The sequence below is a fragment of the Cervus elaphus genome, chromosome 11 (genome assembly GCF_910594005.1).
Source record: "Cervus elaphus chromosome 11, mCerEla1.1, whole genome shotgun sequence".
NCBI lineage: Eukaryota > Metazoa > Chordata > Mammalia > Artiodactyla > Cervidae > Cervus > Cervus elaphus.
The window spans coordinates 77078610-77104213 of record NC_057825.1 but is presented as its reverse complement, the minus strand read 5'-3'; the positions used below and the strand labels follow the sequence as shown (position 1 = coordinate 77104213).

The window sequence follows — 25604 nt, the reverse complement described above, 5'->3', positions numbered from 1 at the left end:
ACGCTTTATAAATCAGCCCATTAAACTGTGAAGTAAATCACATTGTTGGCCAGTGATGTCACAAAAGGACCTAATTATGCTTGTTTGTGTGTGTGTTGTTTTATTTTGTAATATATGGTAACCAGGAAGGCACAGTGTTGACGTGTGACTAACTGTGGCCATGGGGACTTCCCTTGTGGTCCAGAGGTTAAGAATCGTTCAATGCAAGGGGTGCAGGTTCGATCCCTGTTCAGGGAACTGAGATCCCACATGCCACAGGGTGACTAAGCTTGCATGCTGCATCAAAGATCCCACATGCCTCAACTGAGACCCGATGCAGCCAAAGAAATAAATACATATTTTAAAACAATAGCAGTGACTTCTGGGTTGACAACAGCCACAGAAATCCCCAAGCTGTGAGTATCACAAACTTGGGTCTGAGATGCACGGAAACACCTGCCTCTCATCAGGCTGACACAGCCAACTCAGGGTTGCACCTGGTGCTGTAAGTGCCTGTTGGAAATACAAATCAAAACGCTGTTACAACTCAACAAAAAAATCAAACAACCTAATTTTTTAAATGAGCAAAAGACTTGAATAGACATTGCTCCAAAGATGTACATGGTCAACAAGTACATAAAAGATGCTCAGTGTCACTCATCATCAAGGAAATGCAGATCAAAACCACAATGATGTATGACCTCAACACTCATTAGGATGGCCACTTTAAAATAATAAAAATACAGAAAATAATCAGTGTTGGCAAGTATATGGAAAAACTGGAACCCATTAGAACCCTTGTGCACTGTTGGTGGGAATATAAAATGATAAAACCACTAGGGAAAACAGTAAGGTGGTTCCTCAAAAAATTAAAAATTGAACTACCATATAATCCCACTTCTGGGTGTATATCCTCAAGAATTAAAAGCAGGGTCTTGAAGATACTTTTGCACAACCATGTTCATAGCATCATTATTCACAATATCTGAAAGATGGAAGCAACCCAAATGTCTGACAGATGAATGAATAAACAAATGTGGTATATGCATACAATGGAATAACATTTAGTCTTAAAAAGGAACGAAATTCTTTCACATGCTACACCATGGATAAACCTTGAGGACATTGTGCTAAATGAGGTCACAAAAAGTCAAAGATTACATGATTTTTATTTAAAATAGTCAAATTCATGGAAACAAAGTAGAATGGTGGTTACTGAGGTCTGGTGGTAAGGAGAAAAGAAAAATCTGTGGTTTAATGGGTATAAGTTTCACATTTGCAAGATGAAAAAGTTCTAGTGGTTGGTTCTGCACCAGTATGAATATACTTGACTCTAGAGAACTGTACACTTAGAAATAGTTAATATGGTATCTTATGTGTTTTTTTTTAACCACAATTCTAAAAAGTATTGTGAAGGTGTGTGTGTTAGATTAATTGCACTAAAAGCCTAAATAATGGCCTCCCTGTATATCCTTTACTCTGTAACTTCTCGCATGGACTCTGGCCTTGGTACATCAAATACAGTCAAAAAGATGCTATATGACTTCTGAGGCTCAGTCACAAAAAGGATACAGTTTCTGCCTTGCTTTGTTTCTTTTTCTGGGGCACTCACATTTGGGACCAAACCAGAATGCTATGAGGAAGCCCAAAGTAGCCAATGTGGAGAGAGACCATGGAAAGATCCCTGTGGAGAGAACTGAGACCCCTTAGTTGGCCCCTTAGCCAGCGTCAACTGCACTAGAAAGATACATGGGTGGCAAAAAAAACACTGAAGAGATACTCAGCATCACTAGTCAAAAGAAATGTGCACGTTAACTGCAATAAAACACCACTACCTACAAACTAGAATCACAAAAATTAAAGACTGAACATAGCAAGTGCTGGGAAAGATGTGAAGGAACTAGAATCTCAGATGCTGCTGAAGGTCATGTAAGATGGTATAAGCACTTTCTGAAATAGTTTGGCAGTTTTTTAAAAGGTTAAGCATATACAATATACACCTTCTATATGCTCCATCTGTACCCAAGAGAAAAGAAAACTATATCCTTACAAAGACTTGTGCATGATTGTTCAAAACAGTTTTATTTATAATAGTAAAAAATGGGGGAAAACCCCAAATGTTCAGTTATCAACCTATATTGTATATTCATAATCGGATACTACTCCATGATAAAAGAATTAACTAAAAAATGGGATACCACTGTTCTCATATTAGAATGGCTTATGTCCAAAACACTGACTACTCTAAACATTAGCAAAGATGTGTATCAAGAAGGAACTTTCATTAATTGCTGGTGGGAATGCAAAATGATACAGTCACTTTGGAAGACAGTCTGGCAGTTTCTCGCAAAACAGAGTCTTAGCACAAAATCCAGTAATCACACTCCCTGGTATTTACCAAAAAGAGTTGAATACTTGTATCCACACAAAAACCTGCACATGATGGTTTGTAGTAGCCATATTGCCAAAACTTGGAAGCAACTAATACGTCCTTCAATAGGTAAATGGATAAACTGTGGTACATCCAGACAATGGAATATTATTTGGCACTGAAAAGAAATGATTAAGCCACAAAAAGACATAAGCGCAACTTAAATGCACTTACTAAGTGAAAAAAGCCAGTCTGAAAAGACTTAAATGTATTATTCTATCTATATGGCATTCTGGAAAAGGCAAAGCCCTAGAGACAGTAAAAATATCGGTAGTTGCCAGAGGTTCAGGGGGATGGAGGGATGAATATGTCACATATTCATGAAATATGCTTCAAGCACAGGGTATTTTTGAGAAAGTGAAACAATTTCATCTGATGCTGTAATCGTGAATACATGACTGTGCATTTGTCAAAACTCTTAGAACTGTACAACACGAAGAGTGAATCTTAATGTAGAATAGGGACTATAGTTAATAATGGATCAATATTGATTCATCAATGTACATCAAATGTACCACATTAATAAGGGAGAATGAGGACATAGAAGAGGGGAGTATATGAGAACTCTGTAAAACTACAGCTCATTTTTTTCTGTAAAACTGCAGCTTTAATATATTAGCTAATACAAAAAGAATGAAATATTGATACACACAAGACAGATAAATGTCAAAATAATTATGCTGAGTAAAAGAAACCAGACAAAAATTGCATACTGTATGTATGATTCTGTTTATATAAAATTCCAGAAAATGCAAACCAATCTATGGTGATAGCAAGCAGATCAGTGGTTGCCTAGGGACAGGCATGGGTGCTGGGGGGTGAGGGAGAGGTGTAGGGAGAGGTAGGAGGGAGCAAATATGAAGAGGCTAGAGGCACTTTTTGCAGCTGATGGACATGCTCATTATTTTGATTGTGGTGATGGTTTCATGGGTATATATGCATGTTAAAACTTGTCAAATTGTGTGCTGTAAATTTGCAGTTTCTATCAGTTATCCCTCAATAAAGTTGTTTTTTAAAGGCCAAGCCAAAAAGTAACCCAACCATGTATTAATTCCCATGACACTGTAGTTGTTCATAAGCCAGTTTGAATGATCTGGACCACGTTCCACTGATCCTGACTGGGTTCACTCAAGCATATGTGGTCAAATGGCTGGGTGCCTGGGAACTGACTAATCTAGAGGACCTTGGATAGGATGGTTTCATAAGGGAAGGCCCTTATCTCCCACATCCTACAGCAGACCAGCCTGGGCATAATCTCATGGTGATGGCCGTTGTCTAGAAGAGGAACACTTTTTAAAGCCTCTCTTCGTGTCAAGTTTCTTGTTGTTCCATTGTCCAAAAACAAGCCATGTGTCCAAGTTCAGACTCAGTGTTAAGAGATGGGAACGATGGGGCAAAAAGCCATGTTTGACAGGGCTACAGGGATGCTTTTAATTACTGCTAATGCAAGTAATCTGTCATGTACCTAAACAATGTTTTAATTTGTATTTCTTTAATACTGTTAGGAAGGTACTTTTGTTCAAAGACTTTTGTTGTTGTTCAGTTGCTAAGTCATATCCAACTCTTTGTGATACCATGGGTTGAAGCACACGAAGCTTCTCTGTCCTTCACTGTCTCCTGGAGTTTGCTCAAACTCAGGTCCGTTGAGTCAGTGATGCTATTTAACCATCTAATCCTTTGTTCCCCTCTTCTAGAATATTTTGCCTTCAGTCTTTCCGAGTATCAAATTCTTTTCCAATGAGTTGGCTGTTCGCATCAAGTGATCCAAGTACTGGAGCTTCAGCATTAGTCCTTCCAATGAATATCCAGGGTTGATTTCCTTTAGGATTGACTGGTTTGATCTCCTTGCTGTCCAAGGGACACTCAAGCATCTTCTCCAACACCATAGTTCAAAAGCATCAGTTCTTCAGGGCTCAGTCTTCTTTATGGTCTCTCACATCTGTACGTGACTACTAGAAAAACCATAGCTTTGACTATATGGACCTTTGTTAGCAAAGTGATGTTTTTGCTTTGTAATACACTAAATTTGTCATAGCTTTCCTGCCAAGGAGCAAGCATCTTTTAATTTCATGGCTGCAGTCACCATCCACAGTGGTTTTGGAGCCCAAGAAGATAAAATCTGTCACTGTTTGCACTGTTTCCCCATCTGTTTGCCATGAAGTGATAGGACCGGATGCCATGATCCTAGTTTTTGAATGTTGAGTTTTAAGCCAGCTTTTTCACTCTCTTTCACCCTCATCAAAGAGGCTCCTTAGTTCCTTTTCACTTCCTACCATTAGAGTGATATCATCTACATATATGATGTTAATTTCTATTAACATCAGAAATGTTAATTTCTTATAGATAATTTGCAATTCCTTTTACTCCCTTATTGAATGTAATTTAGCTATTGATTTTTGCAGCAATTCTTTGTATGTAGAAATAGTAAGGTTTTTGTGACATTTGTCAAGTCTCATGTTCTGTTAACATTTCTTTTGCTATTTGTTTGGTTTTAAGAAAGTTTTAAATAGTTTGAAGTGAAGTCGCTCAGTTGTGTCCGACTCGTAGTGACCCCATAGACTGCAGCCTACCAGGCTCCTCTGTCCATGAGGTTTTCCAGGCAAGAGTACTGGAGTGGGTTGCCATCTCCTTCTCCAGAGGATCTTTCCGACCCAGGGATCGAACCCCAGTCTCCTGCATTGTAGACAGATGCTTTACCGTCTGAGCCACCAGGGAAGTCCTAACTTCTAGCAAATCATGGTTAAATATTTTATTTTGACTCAATGGTTATATAAGTTGAATTTCCACCTCTAGCTAGGATAAGTCTATTTTTCTGTTCCTTCTAATTAGAACTGTTTTTAAAAACATTGTACTCTGGACTATATTTAGAATGTTAACAGAATCAAATTCAGTTTTACAGCTGAGGTAACAGAGGTTTACAGAAAATTTTGTCTAAGATCAAGCAGAGAGCAAATGGAGGCAGGCTTGAATCTCACTTCCTCTGACTTAAAATTTGAGTCATGGAACTGTATCAAGGTAAGAACATTTGGCTTAGTGATAAAAATCTACACTTTTATGCAGAATGTACTTTCCACTTTTTTATTTTTCCTCCCCCTCCCCCTCTCGCTCCCCTTCCTTTTCATTTCTTCCTCCTCCTCCCACTTATTCATTCTCCCCTTATTCTTCAGCATAGGTCATCTACCTTTAAGTAACTATTCTTTTAGTAACTTAATAATGTACCTGGCACTGAGCTGGATCCTGGGAACTTAAAGATGACTATGCAGATCTTACCCTTAGATCAAAGAGGCTGTAAACAGGTAAGTGCAACATGGAAAATCCTTCTATTTTAAATGTTTACTAATCTGACAGTTTATATGCTGCAAGATATTTTGGTGGGTTTACTGCTAACTGGAAGTCTTTATGACTGAATGGCTTTAAAATTCATTTAATGAATCTTAGTACATGTATATTTAAAAATCCATTTATAATATATATAATATAAAATATATTTTTATTGATTTTTGCTTTCTATATGTTTGTTTCTGTTTAATTTGCAGGATGTTTCTGTGTCCTGTGATAGCCCCATTGTTCTGTTATCTGTTTTCCAGATAGTTCATTATTCTTTACTTTATTATCATGATTGTGTAACTCACTTGGGATTTGAATTTACTGAGGAAGTTTATCTACAGTATATCTGATTCTTTATTCCGATTATCTGAGTTAGCTCTTAAAGTTTCCTTAGTGTTCTTGTCCTTATTCATGTTTAGGAGTTTTAACAGGCAGTGTATTTGGCTTTCTACAATCAATATTTCCTTCTAAGTCTCCTTGATAGTAAGTGAAACATACTTCGTACTTGGTTGGAAGTCTTAACTCTGTGGCTGTCTTCTTCAAATTACTGTCAAGTTTTTCTTCCCTCCAATGTTTCCATACTTTTCACTGAATCCATGTCTTCAAAAAGAAGTTTGTTTCTTGTCTCTTTAAATCTTAGTTTAAATCTTGAGTATGGGATGTTTGTGAAGTTTGGGTGATTGATACTAGAAGGAATCACTTTAATCTGAACTCTACAACCTGGCTGGAAGTTCTAGGTAGACTCCAAACTCAAGGTTCCCTAGCTTATTTTTTTTCTAATGGAAGAGTAATATTGATTGTAATATTAATTACAGAAAAATTGCAAAAATCAGAAAAAGTTTAAAGAACAAATTGTGTATCATCCATAATTTTAGAACCCAGAGATAAACACTTTAAACATATATACTAATAGGACTTTATATACATGAGAATTTTTTTTTACATAATTAGAAGAATTACTTTATATCTTGCATTTTTCTCACTCAACACAATAATGTGAGATTTCTTCCATGTCATTAAAAATCTGTGAAAATATGCTTAGTGACTAAGATTCTATAACATGGATGTACAGTAATTTAGTTAGTCTTGTGTCACTGAACATTTTGGTTTCCAATATTTGACATTATAAATGACACTGTAATTCATAAGCCTTATTACTCATAAACTTTTGTTCCTGTCTTGGATTATTTCCTTAAGATAGAGTTTTGGAATTGAAATTGCCCAGTTAAAGCATATGAATCTCTTCTCCCCTTTTTATTACAAAAGTCATAATATGCTAAGAACAAATGACACAGGGTAAAGTGAAAAGTATAAATCCAAGGAATCTCATCTTCAATCTCTTAGTCTCCAGGCAGCCACTAGCTGACATTCAGTATGCATGCACAAATGGGTGTACTATTTTTTCCCAAGTGATTCTGATCATATTTACTCTTCTTATCCAACTGTCCAACATCACTTACTAAATAATCTTTCTTTTCCTCACTTTTCATATTCTAAATTTCCTTCTGTATGAGGAATAGGGGTTCATTTTTGATGACTCCAGTCTATTCAATTGATCTTTTGACCTAACCTAAACTTTAATATCAACTCTTCATTTTTTTTTGAAGTTTTTATTTTAAAATCTGGTAGAGCTAGCCTCATTTATTACTCTGAAAATGTTAAAACTTATGATACACACTGCCAAATTACTTTCCAGGATTATGAGTTTACACTGGATCCTTGCTAGTACTATTATCTCTTAGAAATTCTTTGCCAAAGTGATTGAAAATGCTTATTTCTCTAACACTGAGTTGATTTGTGTGAAATATCTGTTTACAACCTTTTTTTTCAAGCTTTAACTGACATTTTTAAACTGATACTATGAAATTTTATATATGTATACATAATCAAATTGCCAACATCCGCTGGATCATCAAAAAAGCAAGAGAGATCCAGAAAAACATATATTTCTGCTTTATTGACGATGCCAAAGCCTTTGACTGTGTGGATCACAATAAACTGTGGAAAACTCTGAAGGAGATGGGAATAGCAGACCATCTGACCTGCCTTTTGTGAAAACCTGTATGCAGGTCAGGAAGCAACAGTTAGAACTGGACATGGAACAACAGACTGGTTCCAAATAGGAAGAGGTGTACATCAAGGCTGTATATTATCACCCTGCTTATTTAACTTATATGCAGAGTACATCATGAGAAACGCTGGGCTGGAGGAAGCACAAGCTGAAATCAAGATTACCGGGAGAGATATCAATAACCTCAGATATGCAGATGACACTACCCTTATGGCAGAAAGTGAAGAAGAACTAGAGAGCCTCTTGATGAAAGTGAAAGAGGAGAGTGAAAAAGTTGGCTTAAAGCTCAACATTCAGAAAACTAAAATCATGGCATCCAGTCCCATCACTTCATGGGAAATAGATGGGGAAACAGTGGAAACAGTGGCTGACTTAATTTTGGGGGGGCTCCAAAATCACTGCAGATGGTGACTGCAGCCATGAAATTAAAAGACGCTTACTCCTTGGAAGGAAGTTATGACCAACCTAGACAGCATATTAAAAAGCAGAGACATTACTTTGTCAACAAAGGTCCATCTGTGGTTTTTCCAGTAGTCATGTATGGATGTGAGATTTGGACTATAAAGAAAGCTGAGCAGCAAAGAATTGATGCTTTTGAACTGTGGTGTTGGAGAAGACTCTTGAGAGTCCCTTGGACTGCAAGGAGATCCAGCCAGTCCATCCTAAAGGAGATCAGTCCTGGGTGTTCACTGGAAGGACTGATGCTGAAGCTGAAACTCCAAAACTTTGGTCACCGGATGTGAAAAGCGGACTCATTTCAAAAGACCCTGATGCTGGGAAAGACTGAGGGCAGGAGGAGAAGGGAATGACAGAGGATGAGATGGTTGGATGGCACCACTGACTGATGGACATGAGTTTGAGTAAGCTGCGAGAGTTGGTGATGGACAGGGAGGCCTGGCGTGCTGCGGTTCATGGGGTCGCAAAGAGTTGGACACGACTGAGTGACTGAACTGAACTGAACTGAATGTCTAACAATGTATACATACCTTTAATGTTTAAAACATAAAGTTCTTTGGCATATTTATTACCAATGCATTTCCCAATTTGTCATATGCTCTTCAATTTTATGCTTCGTGGTGTAATAAATTTTATTCAATAAATTCAATCTTTGTAATTGCTTTTACTGTTCAAAAAATCCTTTTAATTAGCTCCTATGGTGAAAATTACCATTATGTGTTTGAGAGATAAAGTGATTTGGAAACATAAAAGTTAAATTCCTTTAATTGTTAAAAAATATACAATATGCCTAATTAGTAATAATGAGAGATGCCACTTATCGGATGCATTGAATGAACTAGATTTTGGGATTTACTCACTTAAAAAAATAGCCAAAATCAAACAGCTCATTTCTCTGTACCAATTACTGCTTCTAAGTCAGTCTACAAATTAACAGTAATATTATGAATTCATGTAACTTTCCTCACTTAAAACAAAAAACTTCTTATTTGATCAAAAGAGTCATAGAGCTGTTTATTATATGTGCACCGATTAAAAGGAAGCCATGAATCATCACATTCTTTTAAGGTTTGCGTAATCTTCTGGGAAAGCACCCCTCACTTTTAATGCAGTTTCTTCAGGGTTGCAAATTTGTATTTTATACTTGTCAATGATTAAACAACTCTTTAGTGCTTGTATGAAGAACTGTTTACCTATAATAAAGCACTTGAACTTGCTAGACATGAAATTCCCCATTCCACCATCCCCACTTGGAAAAGTGCTTCTAAGAATGGGCAACCATACTCTTCTGAAAATAGGAAACTAGACTGAAGGCTCCTGGGGTCGAACTGAGCATACTAATAGGCATGTATCAGGTTGGCTTGAACTGAGATGAAGTAGCTTCAGTAACAAAGGTGTTGCTGTCCCCTGTCTTCAGATCCTCTTCCTCTTGGATTTGTAGAAGAGACCTTCAAAACAAAAAGTAAAGAAAATCATGTTTCCCCCTGCAAAATTCAGTGTTTCTTTTCCTCATATCTAGCTAACAAGAAAGAAAATGTAAGCTATTTTTTATTGTAGTAAGATATACATAATATAAAATTTACCACTTTAAGAATTTGTAAGTGTACAATTCAGTGGCATTAAGTACATTTACATTCGTGTATGACCACCTCCAGAACTTCTGCATCATCCAAAATGTAAACTTTATATTCATTAAACAAGAACTGCTCATGACCCCCTTTCTTCCAACTCCTGTTAACTACCCTTCTGCTCTCTTTCTATGAATTCATGTACCTACCTCATATAAAGTGGACTCAGACGACATCTGTCCTTTTGTCTCTGGCTTCCTTCACTTAGCATAATGTCTTCAAGGTTCATCCATGTTGTGGCACCTGTCAGAATTTCATTCCTTTTTAAGGTATATGTCACAGTTTGATTGTCCATTCATCCACTTGGCTTCTTTCCACCTTTTGACTGTTGTCAATAATGCTGCTGTGAACATTTGTGTGCTCAATCAAGTAAGGTCTTAAATTGCAGTGGAACGCTGTGTCCTCTTCCCATTTCGCCTCCTCTGAGCCTCTGTTCCAGTCCAGATCTGACTCCCTCCATGTAGTTGACATCAGTCTCACAGGGTGTAAGGAGACTTTTTAAAAAACCCCACTTTACCTTTACTCTTTCTTCCTTGGCTGAACTTTGTCCAGTCAGGTTTATTTATAAACCATGAAAAGCTCATTAACAGGATCAAGCATTTCTGCAAGCTCTCTTCTTGCTTTTGTTACTGCAGGAAGGCACTCGGCAGGATAAGATTGTGAAACATGGCTGAGGATAAAAGCAAGAGAGGTTCCACTGGATTATATGCGAAGGAAGGCCAGACAAACAACGGGTTTGTACAAAATGAAGACATCCTGGAGACTGACCTGGACCCAAGCAGCCCAGCGGCCGGCCCACAGCACAACACCGTGGACATCCTTGGCCCCGGGGAGCCCGACGTGAAGGATGTCCGGCCCTATGCTGGGATGCCCAAAGAGGTGCTGTTTCAGTTCTCGGGCCAGGCCCGCTATCGGATCCCGCGGGAGGTGCTCTTCTGGCTCACCGTGGCTTCCGTGCTCGTGCTCATTGCGGCCACCATAGCCATCATCGCCATCTCTCCCAAGTGCCTGGACTGGTGGCAGGCGGGACCCATGTACCAGATCTACCCAAGGTCTTTCAAGGACAGCAACAAGGATGGGAACGGAGATCTAAAAGGTGCGTGCCTTGAGAGTTTGGGGCAGGGCGGGATGAGGTTGGTTTAGGGCTCGTTGTCCTTGAAGCTCATTATGCCTGGGCTGTGCGGTAATAAGCACATTCCACCCAGTGTGACTGATCATGCCTTTCTCCTTGTTTATGATATTTTAAAAAGCCACTCAGCAGAACCCAGCACTTCTTAGTATATGATGAAAGGATACTTGCTGGAGCCCTTTGAGCCCCCAAAGGGCTGTTAAGTTTATTGCCCAGTAGGAACTTTTTGCATAGTCATCTGCTCTAACTTCCTACACGAGCAAGTTTCCTCCTGAAATGTGTCCTGCTTCTGTGCACTTTAGAGTTGGTCATCTCAGAGTGGCTGTTTAGAATCTTTAGAATCCCTTTTCTAGGGTACACAGTGGCTAGTTTGATAGTCTGGCAGAGAGATTCTGATTAATGAGCAAAGCATAATTCATTATTTTAGAAGAAGATTAAGTGATATCTTTAAAATGTATAGACTGAGTCTTTAAAGCTTAAATCTTGAGAAATGAAGAAAAGGCCTAGTGTGGGTTGGTCATTAGTTGAGGTAAGGATTATTTAAAACAATATCCATCTTAATAAAGAAAGTAAAAAATATTTTTTAAAGTTACGCTAATAATTTCCTAGTGTGTTATGTGTGGAATGTCCTTATTATTTATTGCTCAAATGAGGACACAAACCAATCACAGGGAACTGTCCCAAGCAAATTGGTTGATATGGTCACCCCAGTTAAGGGAAACAATAAGGAACAGATAAACTAATAAGATAATTTTTGATAATGCTATTTGGCTTGAAGAAGACAAAACAATTATTTAAGAGTATGGGATAGAGAAGGGAATGGCAACCCACTCCAGTGTTCTTGTTTGGAAAATCCCATAGACATAGGGGCCTGGTAGGCTACTGTCTGGGGGGTCGCAAAGAGTTGGACACAGCTGAGCAACTGAGCACATACGGATGTGTTGGGCACAGCTCTAGGTACCTGATACATAATAGCTTGCTGAATTGTTTGTTTTTGGCTAGTTGCTTGGCTCCCTTCCTGGGGCTTAGTATTTCTCTTTTCATTGCTGTAGAGTCTGTAAGGCCCTCCATTCTGCAGCCCCTTCTTCTGGCTTACTAGAGGAGGCCCCAGTCCAGCATTCTAAAAGGTGGCTTTCCTTGCACACCTTCTATAACAGGTCACCCACTACTTCCTCAATTAGTGGACAGCTTAGACTCAGAAACTGCAGACTTTGAGATCATAGTTGTTCTAGAATACAGTAGGTAAGGATAGATTTATCTCAGAACTGTGTGAAGGATAGATTTATCTCAGAACTGTGTGATCAAGGCCTGCACCTTGCATGAAAATGAATACATCAGGGAGTCCTCACAAAACTATTAGGTTGGTTTGAAAGTAATTGAGGTTTTGCGTTGTTGAATTTTGCTTTTTGATATTGGAATACACTCTTAAATAAATGTGATTATGTGATGCATCAAAAAGAAAAGAGTATAAGAAGTGGTAATGAGCTTAATCAAACTTTAAAATGCTTCAAACACACTCCTAAGATCTTCAGCTTTCTTCAGTAAACTAATAAAAGCCTTCTTCTTCACACTCATATAATTTTTCTCTTAAAAATCATCCTGCATCTTAACTAATTGAAATATTGTCTGACCTTCAAGATGCTGTTCAAACCCACTTCCTTCATTAATCTGTGTTTAACCTCCTGATCAGAGGGGGTGCTGCCCTCCCCAAACCCTTTCAGTGTTTTGGATGGAGCCGTACCTCTGGTGCTTCGGTGTAACATATATGGGTGACCTTCCTTCCAACCCCTCAGCCCTCAGCATGATCCTATCACCTGCTGCTGCTTACAAAATAAATGCTTTGCACAGTGATGTTTTGATGGAATAAAACCAAAAACCCTATACCCCTAAAATGTTCTACCCACTTCCTGGCTCTCCTTCTGTAATCTTCTAAATTCCCTGTGCAAAGGGCAACTTCTAATCACCTCTCACATTTGTCATTTCCCATAGCTTTTCCTTGAAGGACTGGCTGCTTCCTGTAATTAATAGGTATTTTTTCTTGAGGTTGAGAGGATTTTGTTCTAATTTGAAGAAAACAGTCCAGGTTTCAGTTTAGTCTATTGCTTTCTGTCCCCTGGAATGTGGACATGGGAGATCCTTTGTTACTCTGTGTCCATTTGGCCTCTTAGTTTTTATCATCCTGTTCCTTTGTGCTTATTCTTGATATAAATCAAAATTCTGACTTTAATCTGACTTAAGTCAAAATTCTTTTGTTGCCTGTTGATACTCCAGGAGGTCTCACAGCCATCCATGGCTGGGAACTGAAGTATAGTCAGGACACAGATAAGCAGCCTGACTCCTGCTTTGGTCTCAGCAACTTCTGACAGGGGACCCACAGGAAGTTACTGCAGACCGAATACTAAACTCGGACTCTGCGACTAGGACTCTGAACTAGAAGCACTTTCCCCCACTAACTGCTAATTATCCAAGAGGCCCCGAGTACAAGAGTTTCATTCCTATGTCTCTTCTCATCTAAGCCTAAAGTTCTCTTCTGCATAAATGCTTGACTTCAGCGCTGTCCAAAGGAAATAGAACGTGGACCACATAGGTAATTGACAATTTTCTAGCAGCCATATTAAAAAAGTAAAAGAGAGAAGAGTGAACTTAATTTGAATAATGTACTTTGTTTAATCCAACATATCCACTGTCTTCAACATATGGTTGTTCTTCAGTCACTCAGTCGAATCCAACTCTTCACAACCCCGTGGACTGCAGCATGCCAGGCTTCCCTGTCCCTCACCATCTCCGCAGTTTGCCCAAGTTCATGTCCATTGAGTCGGTGATGCCATCCAACCATCTCATTCTCTGTTGCCCTCTTCTCCTTCTGCCTTCAATCTTTCCCAGCATCAGGGTCCTTTCCAATGACCAGCATCAGGGTCTTTGTAACATATAATCAATATAAAAATATAAATGAGCTATTTTACATTCTTTCTTTTCACACTGGGTCTTCAGTGTCCAGTGTGTGTTTTACATTTACAACACATCTCAGTTTAGACTAGTCACATTGCAAGTGCTTGATAGCCACATGGCAAGTGGCTACAACTAGACAGTGCAGCTTAGACCACGTGACCATCAAGAGTGCATATGTTATTCTCTTTGTATCTTGGTACTTAGCCCAGCATCTGGCCTGGATTAGGTGCTCAAAAACCATGTGTAGAATAAGTTAACAAAAGTGTAGTTTTGGTTTTAAGTGTAAAATATGAACAAACCACAGACAGATTTTTTAAATGTTATGCATTGATGTTAAAGTTCAAAGGTTACTGCCAGAAGACTAACTTCTGTTAGTCTTCTGTTGGTTGTAGACCTAGACCTTGCTATTTGAATTTTACCCAAATTCAAAAAACCCCCAAATATTTCTGTCTTAAGCCTATTCGTTTTATTTTTAATCGTTCAACTGAAAAAAACAAACTATTCTTCATGGCTTTGACTTTTGCCTTCAGGTATTCAAGATAAATTGGATTACATCACAACTTTAAATATAAAAACTGTTTGGATTACTTCATTTTATAAATCATCCCTTAAAGATTTCCGACATGGTGTTGAAGATTTCCGAGAAATTGATCCCATTTTTGGAACAATGAAAGATTTTGAGAATCTGGTTGCAGCCATACATGATAGAGGTAAATTGAATGGAAAGTGGGTGGGATGGTTTAAGGAAAGCATTTCTCCAAATGCTTAGCTTAGAGCATTTTTTTCCTCACTATTGTATTATTCTAATATAATATCATATAACATAATATTATCTTACCATTTGAAATGTTTTAACTCACTAGGTTTAAAATTAATCATCGATTTCATACCAAACCACACCAGTGATAAACATGCTTGGTTTCAATGGAGTCGGAACCGGACAGGAAAGTATACTGATTATTATATCTGGCATGACTGTAACTATGAAAATGGCATAACCATACCACCCAACAACTGGGTAAGTCCCAACATGCTTGATTTACAGAACTAAAATTGGCAGATCTTCAATTATTAAACTGGTTATTTATAAAACCCCTTTAAAGGAAAATGAATGATAGCTATAGTTTATGAGAAGGGAAACAAATTTCCCAAAGAAATAGAAATGAAGTCCCAGGCTTCTAATCATCTGTGGGTTTGGATTTTTCATTTCATTGTAGAGCTGATGTGTTTTAGCAAATTAAAACCTATGCTCTCTGTTAACCTCTCTTTCCTTTATTTCCCCCTCTGTCCAACTGAGACCCCATGTCTTATTAGTTTAGTAACTGTCTTATTACCCTCCAGACCCTTTTGCTTTTCTGACTTTTTGACTCTGTTGTCCAGTAAAACACTAACCATAAAAGAACTCAACCATCCATTTTTTCTTTACCTGAACTTTGGTATCCAAGCCTCTGGACATATTCATTGTCCCTATCTGAACTGATCCATCCACTCTTTTGGGGGAATTTTACTAAATCCGACTGATCAACCTGCCCTCTCTCCTCTTCAGACATCTTACCCACCTTCACCGCATCTCATCACTCTTAGCAGCAAACCCAACTTTAAAGGAAGAGCAGAAACTCACACACCTGCCTCTGTTTCCACCTCTTCTGCACAGTGACCTTGTCTCTCCTGCTTGAGAGAAAGCCCAGTGAAATCTGTTTTAGATAAACAATGAATAATTTTTAGTGTAAAACACTTGGAATACACTTACACTAAAAAAGTATTCATTGCTTATCTGAAATTCAGATTGAATTGAATATCTTGTAGTTTATCTGGCAGCTCTTCTTCTGTCCTAGGTCAGTCCCTCTGTTCATCTTCTCTCCTGCTTTCTACAGACCCTTTTTCTCTGGATCATCTCTCCCCACTCCAGGGCCTCCCTCTTGACCTCCCTAAGCACTGAAAGAGGCTGACTCCTGGGCATCAGCTTTTAAATGACCCAAGGGCACTCAAATGATGAGTGTCTAAAGTTGACTGTGTGACCTTCTCTCCCAACCTCCCGTATCCGAGGTTATGTGAATGGCACTAATATACCCGGCCTGGTGAACCGCCCTCTAGCAAGTCCTGGCAATTTCACCACTTCCCAGGTGGCTCAGTGTTAAAGAATCCTCCTGCCAATGCAGGAGATGTAGGTTCAATCCCTGAGTCGAGTAGATCCCCTGGAGGAGGAAATGGCAACCTGCTTCAGTATTCTTGCCTGGGAAACCCTGTGGACAGAGGAACCTGATCGCCTATAGGCCACGGGGTTGCAAAGAGTTGAACACAACTGAGTGATTGAGCAAACATACAATTTTCCTTTTTACCAGTCCACCACTTTTTAAAATGATGATGACATTAGCAAACATTTGCTAAATGCTTACTGTGTGCCAGGCTCTGAGTGTTTGATACTGATTATATTCATTAATTCCTTTAATTCACTGTAGAGTCTTATGGGTTGGGCTTTAATTCCTGTTTTACAGATGAGCAGACTGAGGCAGAGAAATGTTAAGCATCTTGTCCTGGTTCACAGCTAATGAATGAAAGGACTAAAGACTGTACCTAGTCTAATTTTTACTGAGTGAGCATAAATTGATACAATGTTGAGGTCTTAATTTCACATTTCTCTAACTGATAATGATTATTTATCTAATTACTAATTATTGATGTACTAATTGCCTAATTAATAATGATGCTGAATATCTTTTCATACATTTATTCACTTGAGCTTCCATTTCTGTGGAACATCTGTTTAATGGTTTCTTTCTCCAATTTTTTGTTGGATTGCTGGTCCCTTTGAAATAGATTTGCAGAGTTTTATTTATTTTTTTGTATTTTGTATACTGATCTTTCTGTATACTGATATATGCTGTAAAAATCTTATCCTGGCTTGTATTCAGGTGGGCCATGAGGTGAGCTGGCGAGGGAATGTTTCCTCAAAAGGCATCAGCTACTACTTAGCTTGGGCCCGTTGTTGCCATGGAAATGTGGACCCAGTGTGACTAGGTCTTTCAGCTAAAAATAAAATATTTATGCAAAATCTCTCAGTTTGTACATGTTGTCTAGATGTTCTCTTTAGTGTGAAATGAACAAATGGCCCAAGACAGAGCCCCAAGGAAACCTGACACGGGTTCCTCCTTCTGGAAATGCCACGGATGTGAGCGTTTCTAGGAGGAGGAAAGCAGCACCTCTGTCAAACGCTGTTGGGTGCCAACGTTTGAAGTTACTGTGTGTGTGCTCAGTCACTTAGTCATTTCTGACTCTTTGCTACCCCATGGACTGTAGCTGCCCAGACTCCTCTTTCCATGGGATTTCCCAGGCAAGAATACTGGCGTCGGTTGCCATTTCCTTCTCCAGGATATCTTCCTGACCCGGGGATCGAACCTGGGTTTCCTGCCTTGCAGGCAGATTCTTTACCATCTGAGCTATAGGGAAGTCCTTTTGAAGGTGCTAGATTTCTTTTATTCCTGAGGGCTAGCAGCATTTTAAATGGAATGATTCTAATATTTTTCTGAAAATACCATTTAAACATTCGCTCTATTTGGATTCAAGCTCCAAGATCAGTGGAATGTGTCTTTCTTCCAAACTGACCATCATTTGCTTTTCTTCACAAACAGGAGTCCAGAGCCTGGACAGAAGTTTCAAGAAAATAGATTAGAAATGTCTGCTCCTTACTTTGAGAGCATTGATTTGATGTTGTGGTTGTTGTGAACAGTTTCTACTGTAAAAACACATCACAACCACTTTTGTGGGGCACTAGGCCAGCAAGATAAAATTAATTTATCTAGTGCTCTCACTGGAAGGAAAGTTCTAGGGACTTGTATACTTAGTCCACATGGGGCTGACAATGACAATGATCATTTCTTTGTGGGCGATACCATCATAGAAACCATGCTAAGGAACTGATCTACTATTTTCTGTTTGCTAGTTAAGTGTATATGGAAACTCCAGTTGGCACTTTGATGAGGTACGAAAACAATGCTATTTTCATCAGTTTACAAAAGAGCAACCTGATTTAAATTTCCGTAATCCTGATGTTCAAGAAGAAATAAAAGTGAGTACAGACATCCATGCAAACTTCTCCATTTCATGGGTGCTTAAGTGGTTATTTGCTACACTTTGTGTTGAATAGTAATTGTGTGAGCAAAATCAAGCAGTGCAATTCAGTTCTGGAATTAAGGTGTCTGATGCAAATACAGACTCTCAGATATGTCAATGGCTCTTTCCTTCCTCTAACCCCAAATAATCGAAATGGGTGGAAGGCAGAAACACCTGTTACCTTAGCTCTGAGATGCCTCTCTGCCTGTGATAAGCTGGCACAGCTCCTGGGTCTGGACCTGGCCTCATCATTGGCTTCAGGGGGCTTCTGCATGAATTATTTAGCTTTTCTGTGTCTTGGATCCCTCGTCTATAAGACATGATTGATGGTGCAGTGTTTGTCTCGCAGGGACTTTTTGGAACATGAGTTGATATAACCCACACGCAACACTTCTGTATTCACTCAGTAAATATCAACTTATTATCTGCTCCATGTCAGGTTTGGTTCTAAGCAGTGGGAATGCAACAGTGAATCAAAGAAACCCTGCCCCCAAGGAATTCCCAGTATCCTTAGGGGAAGGCAGACAACAGCTAAATATTTAACATGGCAGCTGGTGATGAAGGCTTAGAGAGCTTCAGAGTGCCAGTGAGAAGTGGGCTCAGAGACACCCCTATGTTGAGGTCGCATTTGCACAAAAACCTGATGTTTGCAAGGGAGCCATGTGAACAACTAGGGAAAGAGAACTTCAGGCAGAGAGAAGAGCAAATGCAAAATTCTCTGGGGGAGACTGAGCTCCATGCGTTTCAGAAATGACCTGGGGGCTGCTGCGCAGAACTGCCAGGCACAGCAAGTGAAATTTCAAGACGTTCGGTTAAATTTTAATTTCAGTTAAACAATGAATAGTGCAATATTTGATACTTTCTTCTGCTAAAAGATTCTTCATGATTTATCTTAAATTAAAGCTTAACTGGTTGTCCTGTATTCCATGTGGCAACACTACCAATGCACTTCAGTGAAGTGAGGGACAGGGTTGCGGAGTTTGGGTGTAAAAATGAGGGTGAGGGCTGATGCTGTGGGGCCTTGAGTGCTGTCGTAGGGACACTTGCTGAGCTAGAGATGATGCTCTGTGGTCTGATGATGCTCAGATTTCCTGCAGCACCCAGGTGAGAGCTGATGGCACTCACACCTGTATAGTGGTGGGTCTAACAACACCTGACACATAATTCACAGTAAACATTAGCCATGTTGCTCTTTTCATTATTCCTGCTGCTGTGGCTCTCATGGGCAAGAACTTAGGATACCAGGGAAGGGCTCCGAGGTCGGTGAGGAGGAGACCCAAATGGAACAGAGCAGGGAGCTGCGGGTCTCTTTCTGCAGGTCATCATGTCAGCCAGATGGAGGGGATGCTTGTTGCAGTCACTAAGAGCCCCTGTACCCCTTAGTCTGTTCTTGTTTTGTTTTTAAATAACAGCTTTATTGAGATATAATTGACATACCACAAAATTCACCCCTTTCAAGTATGTAAGTCAGTGGTTTTAGTACGTTTACAGGATTATGCAAGTATCACTACTAATTTCAGACATTTTCATCACCCCCCAAAAGAAACCCCATACCCATTAGAACTCACTCCCTCTGGCTACCGCATTTTCTCTCTTTGCGCCCTGGAAACCACCACTCTACTTTATGCCTCTATAAATAAGCTTGTTCTGGACATTTCACATAAATGGAATCATATAGTATCTACATAGATGTCTGTGACCTGTATCTATATTATAATCTGTATTTAATTTCTTAAGAAACTGTTTTCCAGTGTAGCTGGACCATTTTACATTTTTATTAGCAATGTATGAAGTTTCCATTTTCTCTGTATCCTTACTGACACTTGCTATTGTCTTAGCTTTGATAACAGTCATCCTAGTGAAGTGGTATTTCAGTGTGGTTATGATTTGTATTTCCCTGACAGCTAATGATAGTGAACATCTTTTCATGTGCTTATAGTTTATTTGTATATTTTCATTGGGGAAATGTCTATTCAAATCCTTTGTCTATTTTAAAATTGTGTCATTTGTCTTTTTGTTGAGTTAATGTTTTTTGTTTTTTTTTTTAACACATTCTGGATATATGATTTGCAATTAATTTTCTTCCTTTCTATAGGTTGTCTTTTTACTTCCTTGATGGTGCTTTTTGAAGCACAGGAGTTTTTAATTGCTGTGATCTTCAACTTACCTTTTTTTTTCTTGCTTTGCTTTTAGTGTAACATTTAAGAACCATTGTCTAACTCCAGGTTGTGAAGATTTAACTCATGTTTTCCTTTAAGAGTTTTGTAGTTTTAGCTCTTACACTTAGGTCTCTGGTCCATTTTTTGTTGATTTTTGTATATGGTAAGAAGGAGTCTAACTTCATTCTTTTGCATGTAGCTATCCAGTTATCCCAACAATATGTGTTTACCAAAGATTATTCTTTCACCACTGAACTATCTTCGAACCCTTTTGAATATCAACTGATCATAAACATCGGGGTTTATTTCTAGACTGTCACTTCTGTTCCATTGATCTACATGCCTGTCCTTACGCCAGTACTGTCTGGATTACTATAGTTTTATAGTAAGTTTTGAAATTGGGATGTGTGAGCCCTACAACCTTGTTCTTTTTTTTCAAGATTGTCTGGCTGTTCTGGGTTCTTTGCACTTCCCTGGGAATTTTATTACTCGCTTGTCAGTTTCTGCAGAGAAGCCTTCTGGGATGGTACAGAATCTGTGGATCAGTTTGGGGGAGTATTGCCATCTGAACAATATTAGCTCTTCTGATCTGTGGACACAGGATGTCTTTCTACTTACTCAAGGTCTCCTTTAGTTGCTTTCAACAGTGTCTTCTAGTTTTCAGTGTACATATCCTGCACTTCTTTTGTTAAATATATTCCTATAAATTCCTTAGTTCTAAGGCTCTTTTTTACTATATATGGTTTCCAGAATTTAGATGAATTGCTTTGAGATCTTGAAAAGGAGGCACCTTGTCATGGCAGCCTTGTCTCATTTGGGGGAGGGGAGGTAGACACAGTCAGCCCACTAACGAGGGGTTAGTTTTAAGGAGGAGTGTGACCTTTCCTCTTCTCCATCACACTCACACCCCCAACTCTTATTAGGCACTTACTTTGTGCCAAGTGCTTTACCAGCATCATCTCATTTAATGCTCAAAACAAACCTAACTTAGGAGATTTTATGACCACAACTGTTTTACAGAGAAGGAAACTGAGGCTTAAAGAGGTGACACCACCTACCTTGGGACTAAGGGGACAGGATTCAAACCCAAGCACCGAGACTGTGGCATCCATGTACTTAAATTAACCACAAGTCCATGCCTAATCTGAGGCAAACTGCTTCTCTCTCTGTGTTTCACTTTTTCTGCACGGTTTTTGTAGGAGGTTTTTAATTGGAAATTCATAAATGGGAGCATAATCCAGTTGGTTTATCAGACAGTGGATTTCTCCAGGCTCCTTGCGGCATTGATGGATTGCCTGGAGATGTTTAGGCAAATGTGATAAATTTTGCCAAAATGTGCCAGCAATACATTAATTCTTTTTTGGCTAACCCAGCAATTCTCTTGAATTCATCCAAGTAGTGGAGGACGTAAATAGGAGCCTTAGTTACTAGCCTTGCAGGATGAAATCCCTCTTGAGATGAATCATTACTGCCTCTGGTTGAGAGGTTAGACATTTTTTTGCAAGGCTGGTTTAGAAGGTTTCCTCTTAGAAGTAAATAAGAAAGGCTGAATGCTATAAGGGAAGGCTCTTCGCTCCTGGAAAGGGTCCTTTCACGTGAAGGGACTTCTGACATCCTCCTCCCCCCAGCAGCACTTATCTTCAGAGCAGAGTTATGCAGGTTAATAATTTGCAGCCCTGAGAATTTGTGGTGAGGAGGCATTTGGAATGAGTCGTGCTTGCATACCAGCTTGTACTCAGGACCTGAACCTTCTTCCTCGGGGCTCCCATCAGATTTCAGCTTATCTGCACGGTGGGAGGCTGGCAGGCAGGGGACACCCAGCACGGAGCATCCTTCTTCTTCCTCTTTGTCCTTTCCCGTGCACTGGCCATTAGGGGTTTGGCTCTGCCCTGAACCTTCCAGGGATAGAGCTTTTTCAGCTAGAGAAGTCAGGAAGTCTTCTCAGAGGAGGGGGGAGCTTATTTTTATCTAGTATTTTATAATGTTCCAATCAGTTTGTTTTTTATTTGCCCTCCAAATCCCTTATTTGACAAATAAGGAAACTGAGGCCCAGAGAGGTGATCAGCAGACGAGCTACAGAGCAGGGAAGAGACTCCAGATGGCTTGGCCCCATGTCTGGGGCTCAGTGTGATCCCGAAACTACCCATGTGGGAAGGCTGAGCCCTGGAGTAGAGGAGTTAGTGTGTTTACAGCAGCTGGGGACTGGGAACCAAGATGCCCTCCTGGCTAAAGATGGGATGCAGAGTATAAGTAATGGTTCTGTTCTGCCCCTACTGAGCACGGTATTGCTGGAGACAAACAGCTCAATGCAAAATAAAATATACTCACTACCTGCTTCATAAGCCAGCTCAGCGCTTGATGCTCATCACTGCAGCATCATTATACCACGTGTGTGCCATGCACTTCATTATAAACCATTCCCTCATTAAACAGCATGTGTTGTGTATTGGTTATATGCCAGAGTAGGCTGATTCTGAAGATGGACCCATGTTGTGGCCATCATGGGCTATGATAATATATTCTGGAGGGGGGTGGTAAACAAATGGGAAATAGAGGGTATACCTAGATATAGATATATAGATATCAGCAATGATACCTAGAGAGTGAGAAAAAATGACCCATGTGGTAGCCATCCTGGGCTATAATAATATATTCTGGAGGGGGATGGTAAACAGATGGGAAATTACAGTAAAGTGTGCTGAGTGTTCATGGCAGTAGGAAGTAGGAGAATGCAGGACGGGGACCTAACCTGGACACAGAGTGGGAGACTGGGGTAAGGTTTACAGAGGAAGCAATGATAGCTAGAGGGTGAGAAAGACTGAGCCAAGCAAAGAGACACCGGTGGGAGTGTCCCCAGCAGAGAGAACACAGTCACAGCACAGTGGAGGTGCTGGGAGTCGTCCACTGTGGGTACATGCTGTCCCTAGATGGGGGGTGTGATCGGACGAGGTGAGAGATGTGGTAGGAACCACATCATGAGCTGCATTGGAGGCCACGGTAGGATTTAGGTTTAAAAGGTCTTGGGCAGGGGAATAATTTTTAATTTGCACTGGGAAAAATCAGTCTGGTTGTGATGAAGGCATTTGAGTAAGGCAGGTTTGAAGGCAGAAAAACTGGGGAGGTGGGTGATGCAGTAACTAGGAAAGAATGTGGGGAGGTTGGACCAGTGAGGGTGGCAGTCAGGGTAGGGGTTGCAGAGGCATCATCAGTCCTTAGAGAGGAGTCTGGTGTGACTTCCAGGTTTCAGATTTGAATTCTGGCTGAGTGGCAGGTCTGTTTCCTGGGATGGGAGATACGGGAAGAGTGGGTGTGTAGTTGGCGGGGGGGCTCTCAGTTGTGTAGAGTTTGAGCTCTCTGTGAGACATCCAGGTGTTCAGTGGATAGCTGGCTAGAATGCCATGGAGCTCAGAGGAAGGTCTGGTCCAGAGATAAAACGTTGGGACTTGTTGCCGTGTGGACAATGCCCATAGAGGTCAGGCAGGTAATATCAGTGAGCGAACTGGGCTGGCTGAGGTGAACCAAAGGGCTGTCTGTCATTTATCTTGAGGGGGTTGTTGTCATGTGGGAATGATGGGCAGGTGTAGCAGGTCCTCCAACTGAAAAAATTAAAGGAAGGCCACATAACAAATGAAGTACCATCTGAGCCACCAGGGAAGCCCATAAGGGCACCACACGGTTCCAATTACGATGTACCACTTATTTGTCGTATGACCTTGATCAAGATGCATCATCTCTCTGTGTCTCAATTCCCCTGATGGTAAATAGGAACAATAACGGTACATGCCTTGTGGGGTGGTTTGGGGATTAAGCGGTTTAACCTTTATAAAGCACTTAGGATAGTATGGTGCTTATTATATAAGTAAGGGGTCCCCAGCCTCCAGGATCTAATGCCTGATGATCTGAGGTAGAGCTGGTGTAATAATAATAGAAATAAAATGCACAATAAGTATAATGCGCTTGAATCTTCCCAAAACCATCCCCCCACCCCCGACCCCTGTCCATAGAAAAATTGTCTTCCATGAAACTGGTCCCTGGTGCCAAAAATGACTGGTATAAGTACTGGTTAAATAATCAATAAGTGATAGATGAATGAGTCAATACTGTTGTGAAATGAAATGAACAGAGGGTGTAAGATGGAGCCCCAAGGAGCATGAATATTTAAGACTTTTGAGCAGACAGAGAAGTCACAAACCAGGAGTGTGGTATACTGGATCTAAGTCCTGTGAGTATTTCTAGATGACAGGGTTAGTCTATGTTGTCAAACATGGCAGAGAGGTCAGGTATAAGCTTCTTGGGTAGCTCAGCTGGTAAAGAATTAACCTGAAATGCAGGAGACCTGAGTTTGATTCCTGGGTTGGAAAGTTCCCCTGGAGAAGGGACAGGCTACCCACTCCAGTATTCTTGGGCTTTCCTGGTGACTCAGACAGTAAAGAATCCACCTGCAATGTGGGAGACCTGGGTTCGATCCCTGGGTTGGGAAGATCCCCTGGAGGAGGGCACGGCAATCCACTCCAGTATTCTTGCCTGGAGAATCCCATGGACAGAGGAGCCTGGCAAGCTACAGTCCATGGGATCGCAAAGAATCAGACATGAATGAGTGACTAAGCATAGCACAAAGACCAAAGCGTCAGTTGACTCTGGCAGCAGTACCTCATTTAATCCTCACAGAATTCCTGTAAGGCAGGTATTATTTTTATTGATGAGCAAACCAAGGTTTTAGATGTCATGCATATAACCTAAGTCATGCAGCTGGACAGTGGGGGAGATGGGATGGTCTCTTATGGGTCAGATTCTGGAGCCTGTGACCTATGTCCTGCTTCTGGAAGAGTCAGCAGAGAATTTTACCCAGATTTCTGAAGACCAGTAGGGCTAATTTGCCTTCCTTGCTTATAAGCAGAGGATATGGGTTTCTCTCTGTCCTTCTGAAATAGCCTATGCTTTCTCATTCTTTCTTGAGACAGATGACCTGGGGTATATGTCATTATCAAGAGGATGTCTTATATATCATCACGTGTAACAGCAGAGACTTTCTTTGTCCCAAACCTTTTATTTTAGGTAAATGGATCCAGTAATGTTAGTCACCTCAAAAGGAAAGATTTGCCTCAAGGTTTTTTTTTTTTTTTTTTTTGCCTCAAGGCTTTAAACTAATTCCTTTTTCACTCAGAGGAGCAAGTTGTTCAAGGAGAAAAGAATGTAGACATGCCTGGCGGAAAAACCAGGGCTGCGTGATGTCATGGGAGTTAGTTAGAAATTGGGGACACAGTGTACTGTCCCTAGAGTCCCACGGTCCCTACATGGGTCACCCATACCTGGGGAACTAGGCTCCGTGCCCATTTCTGCATCCGGCACACTAGGGGAGCTTAAT

The 25604-nt window shown here is 40.1% G+C and overlaps 1 protein-coding gene across 1 annotated transcript in view; it reads left to right on the top strand.

Annotated features, from left to right (window-relative positions):
• Positions 1-10470: 10470 nt before the first annotated feature.
• The window catches only part of SLC3A1 (solute carrier family 3 member 1), a 32276-nt gene continuing 17142 nt past the window's right edge, over positions 10471-25604 (top strand). Inside the window, exons 1-4 of the mRNA XM_043918120.1 lie at positions 10471-10988; positions 14501-14680; positions 14834-14988; positions 17911-18036. Of these exons, the coding sequence (XP_043774055.1) occupies positions 10559-10988; positions 14501-14680; positions 14834-14988; positions 17911-18036 (891 nt within the window). The 5' untranslated portion in view covers positions 10471-10558. The remainder of the gene's footprint in view (positions 10989-14500; positions 14681-14833; positions 14989-17910; positions 18037-25604) is intronic.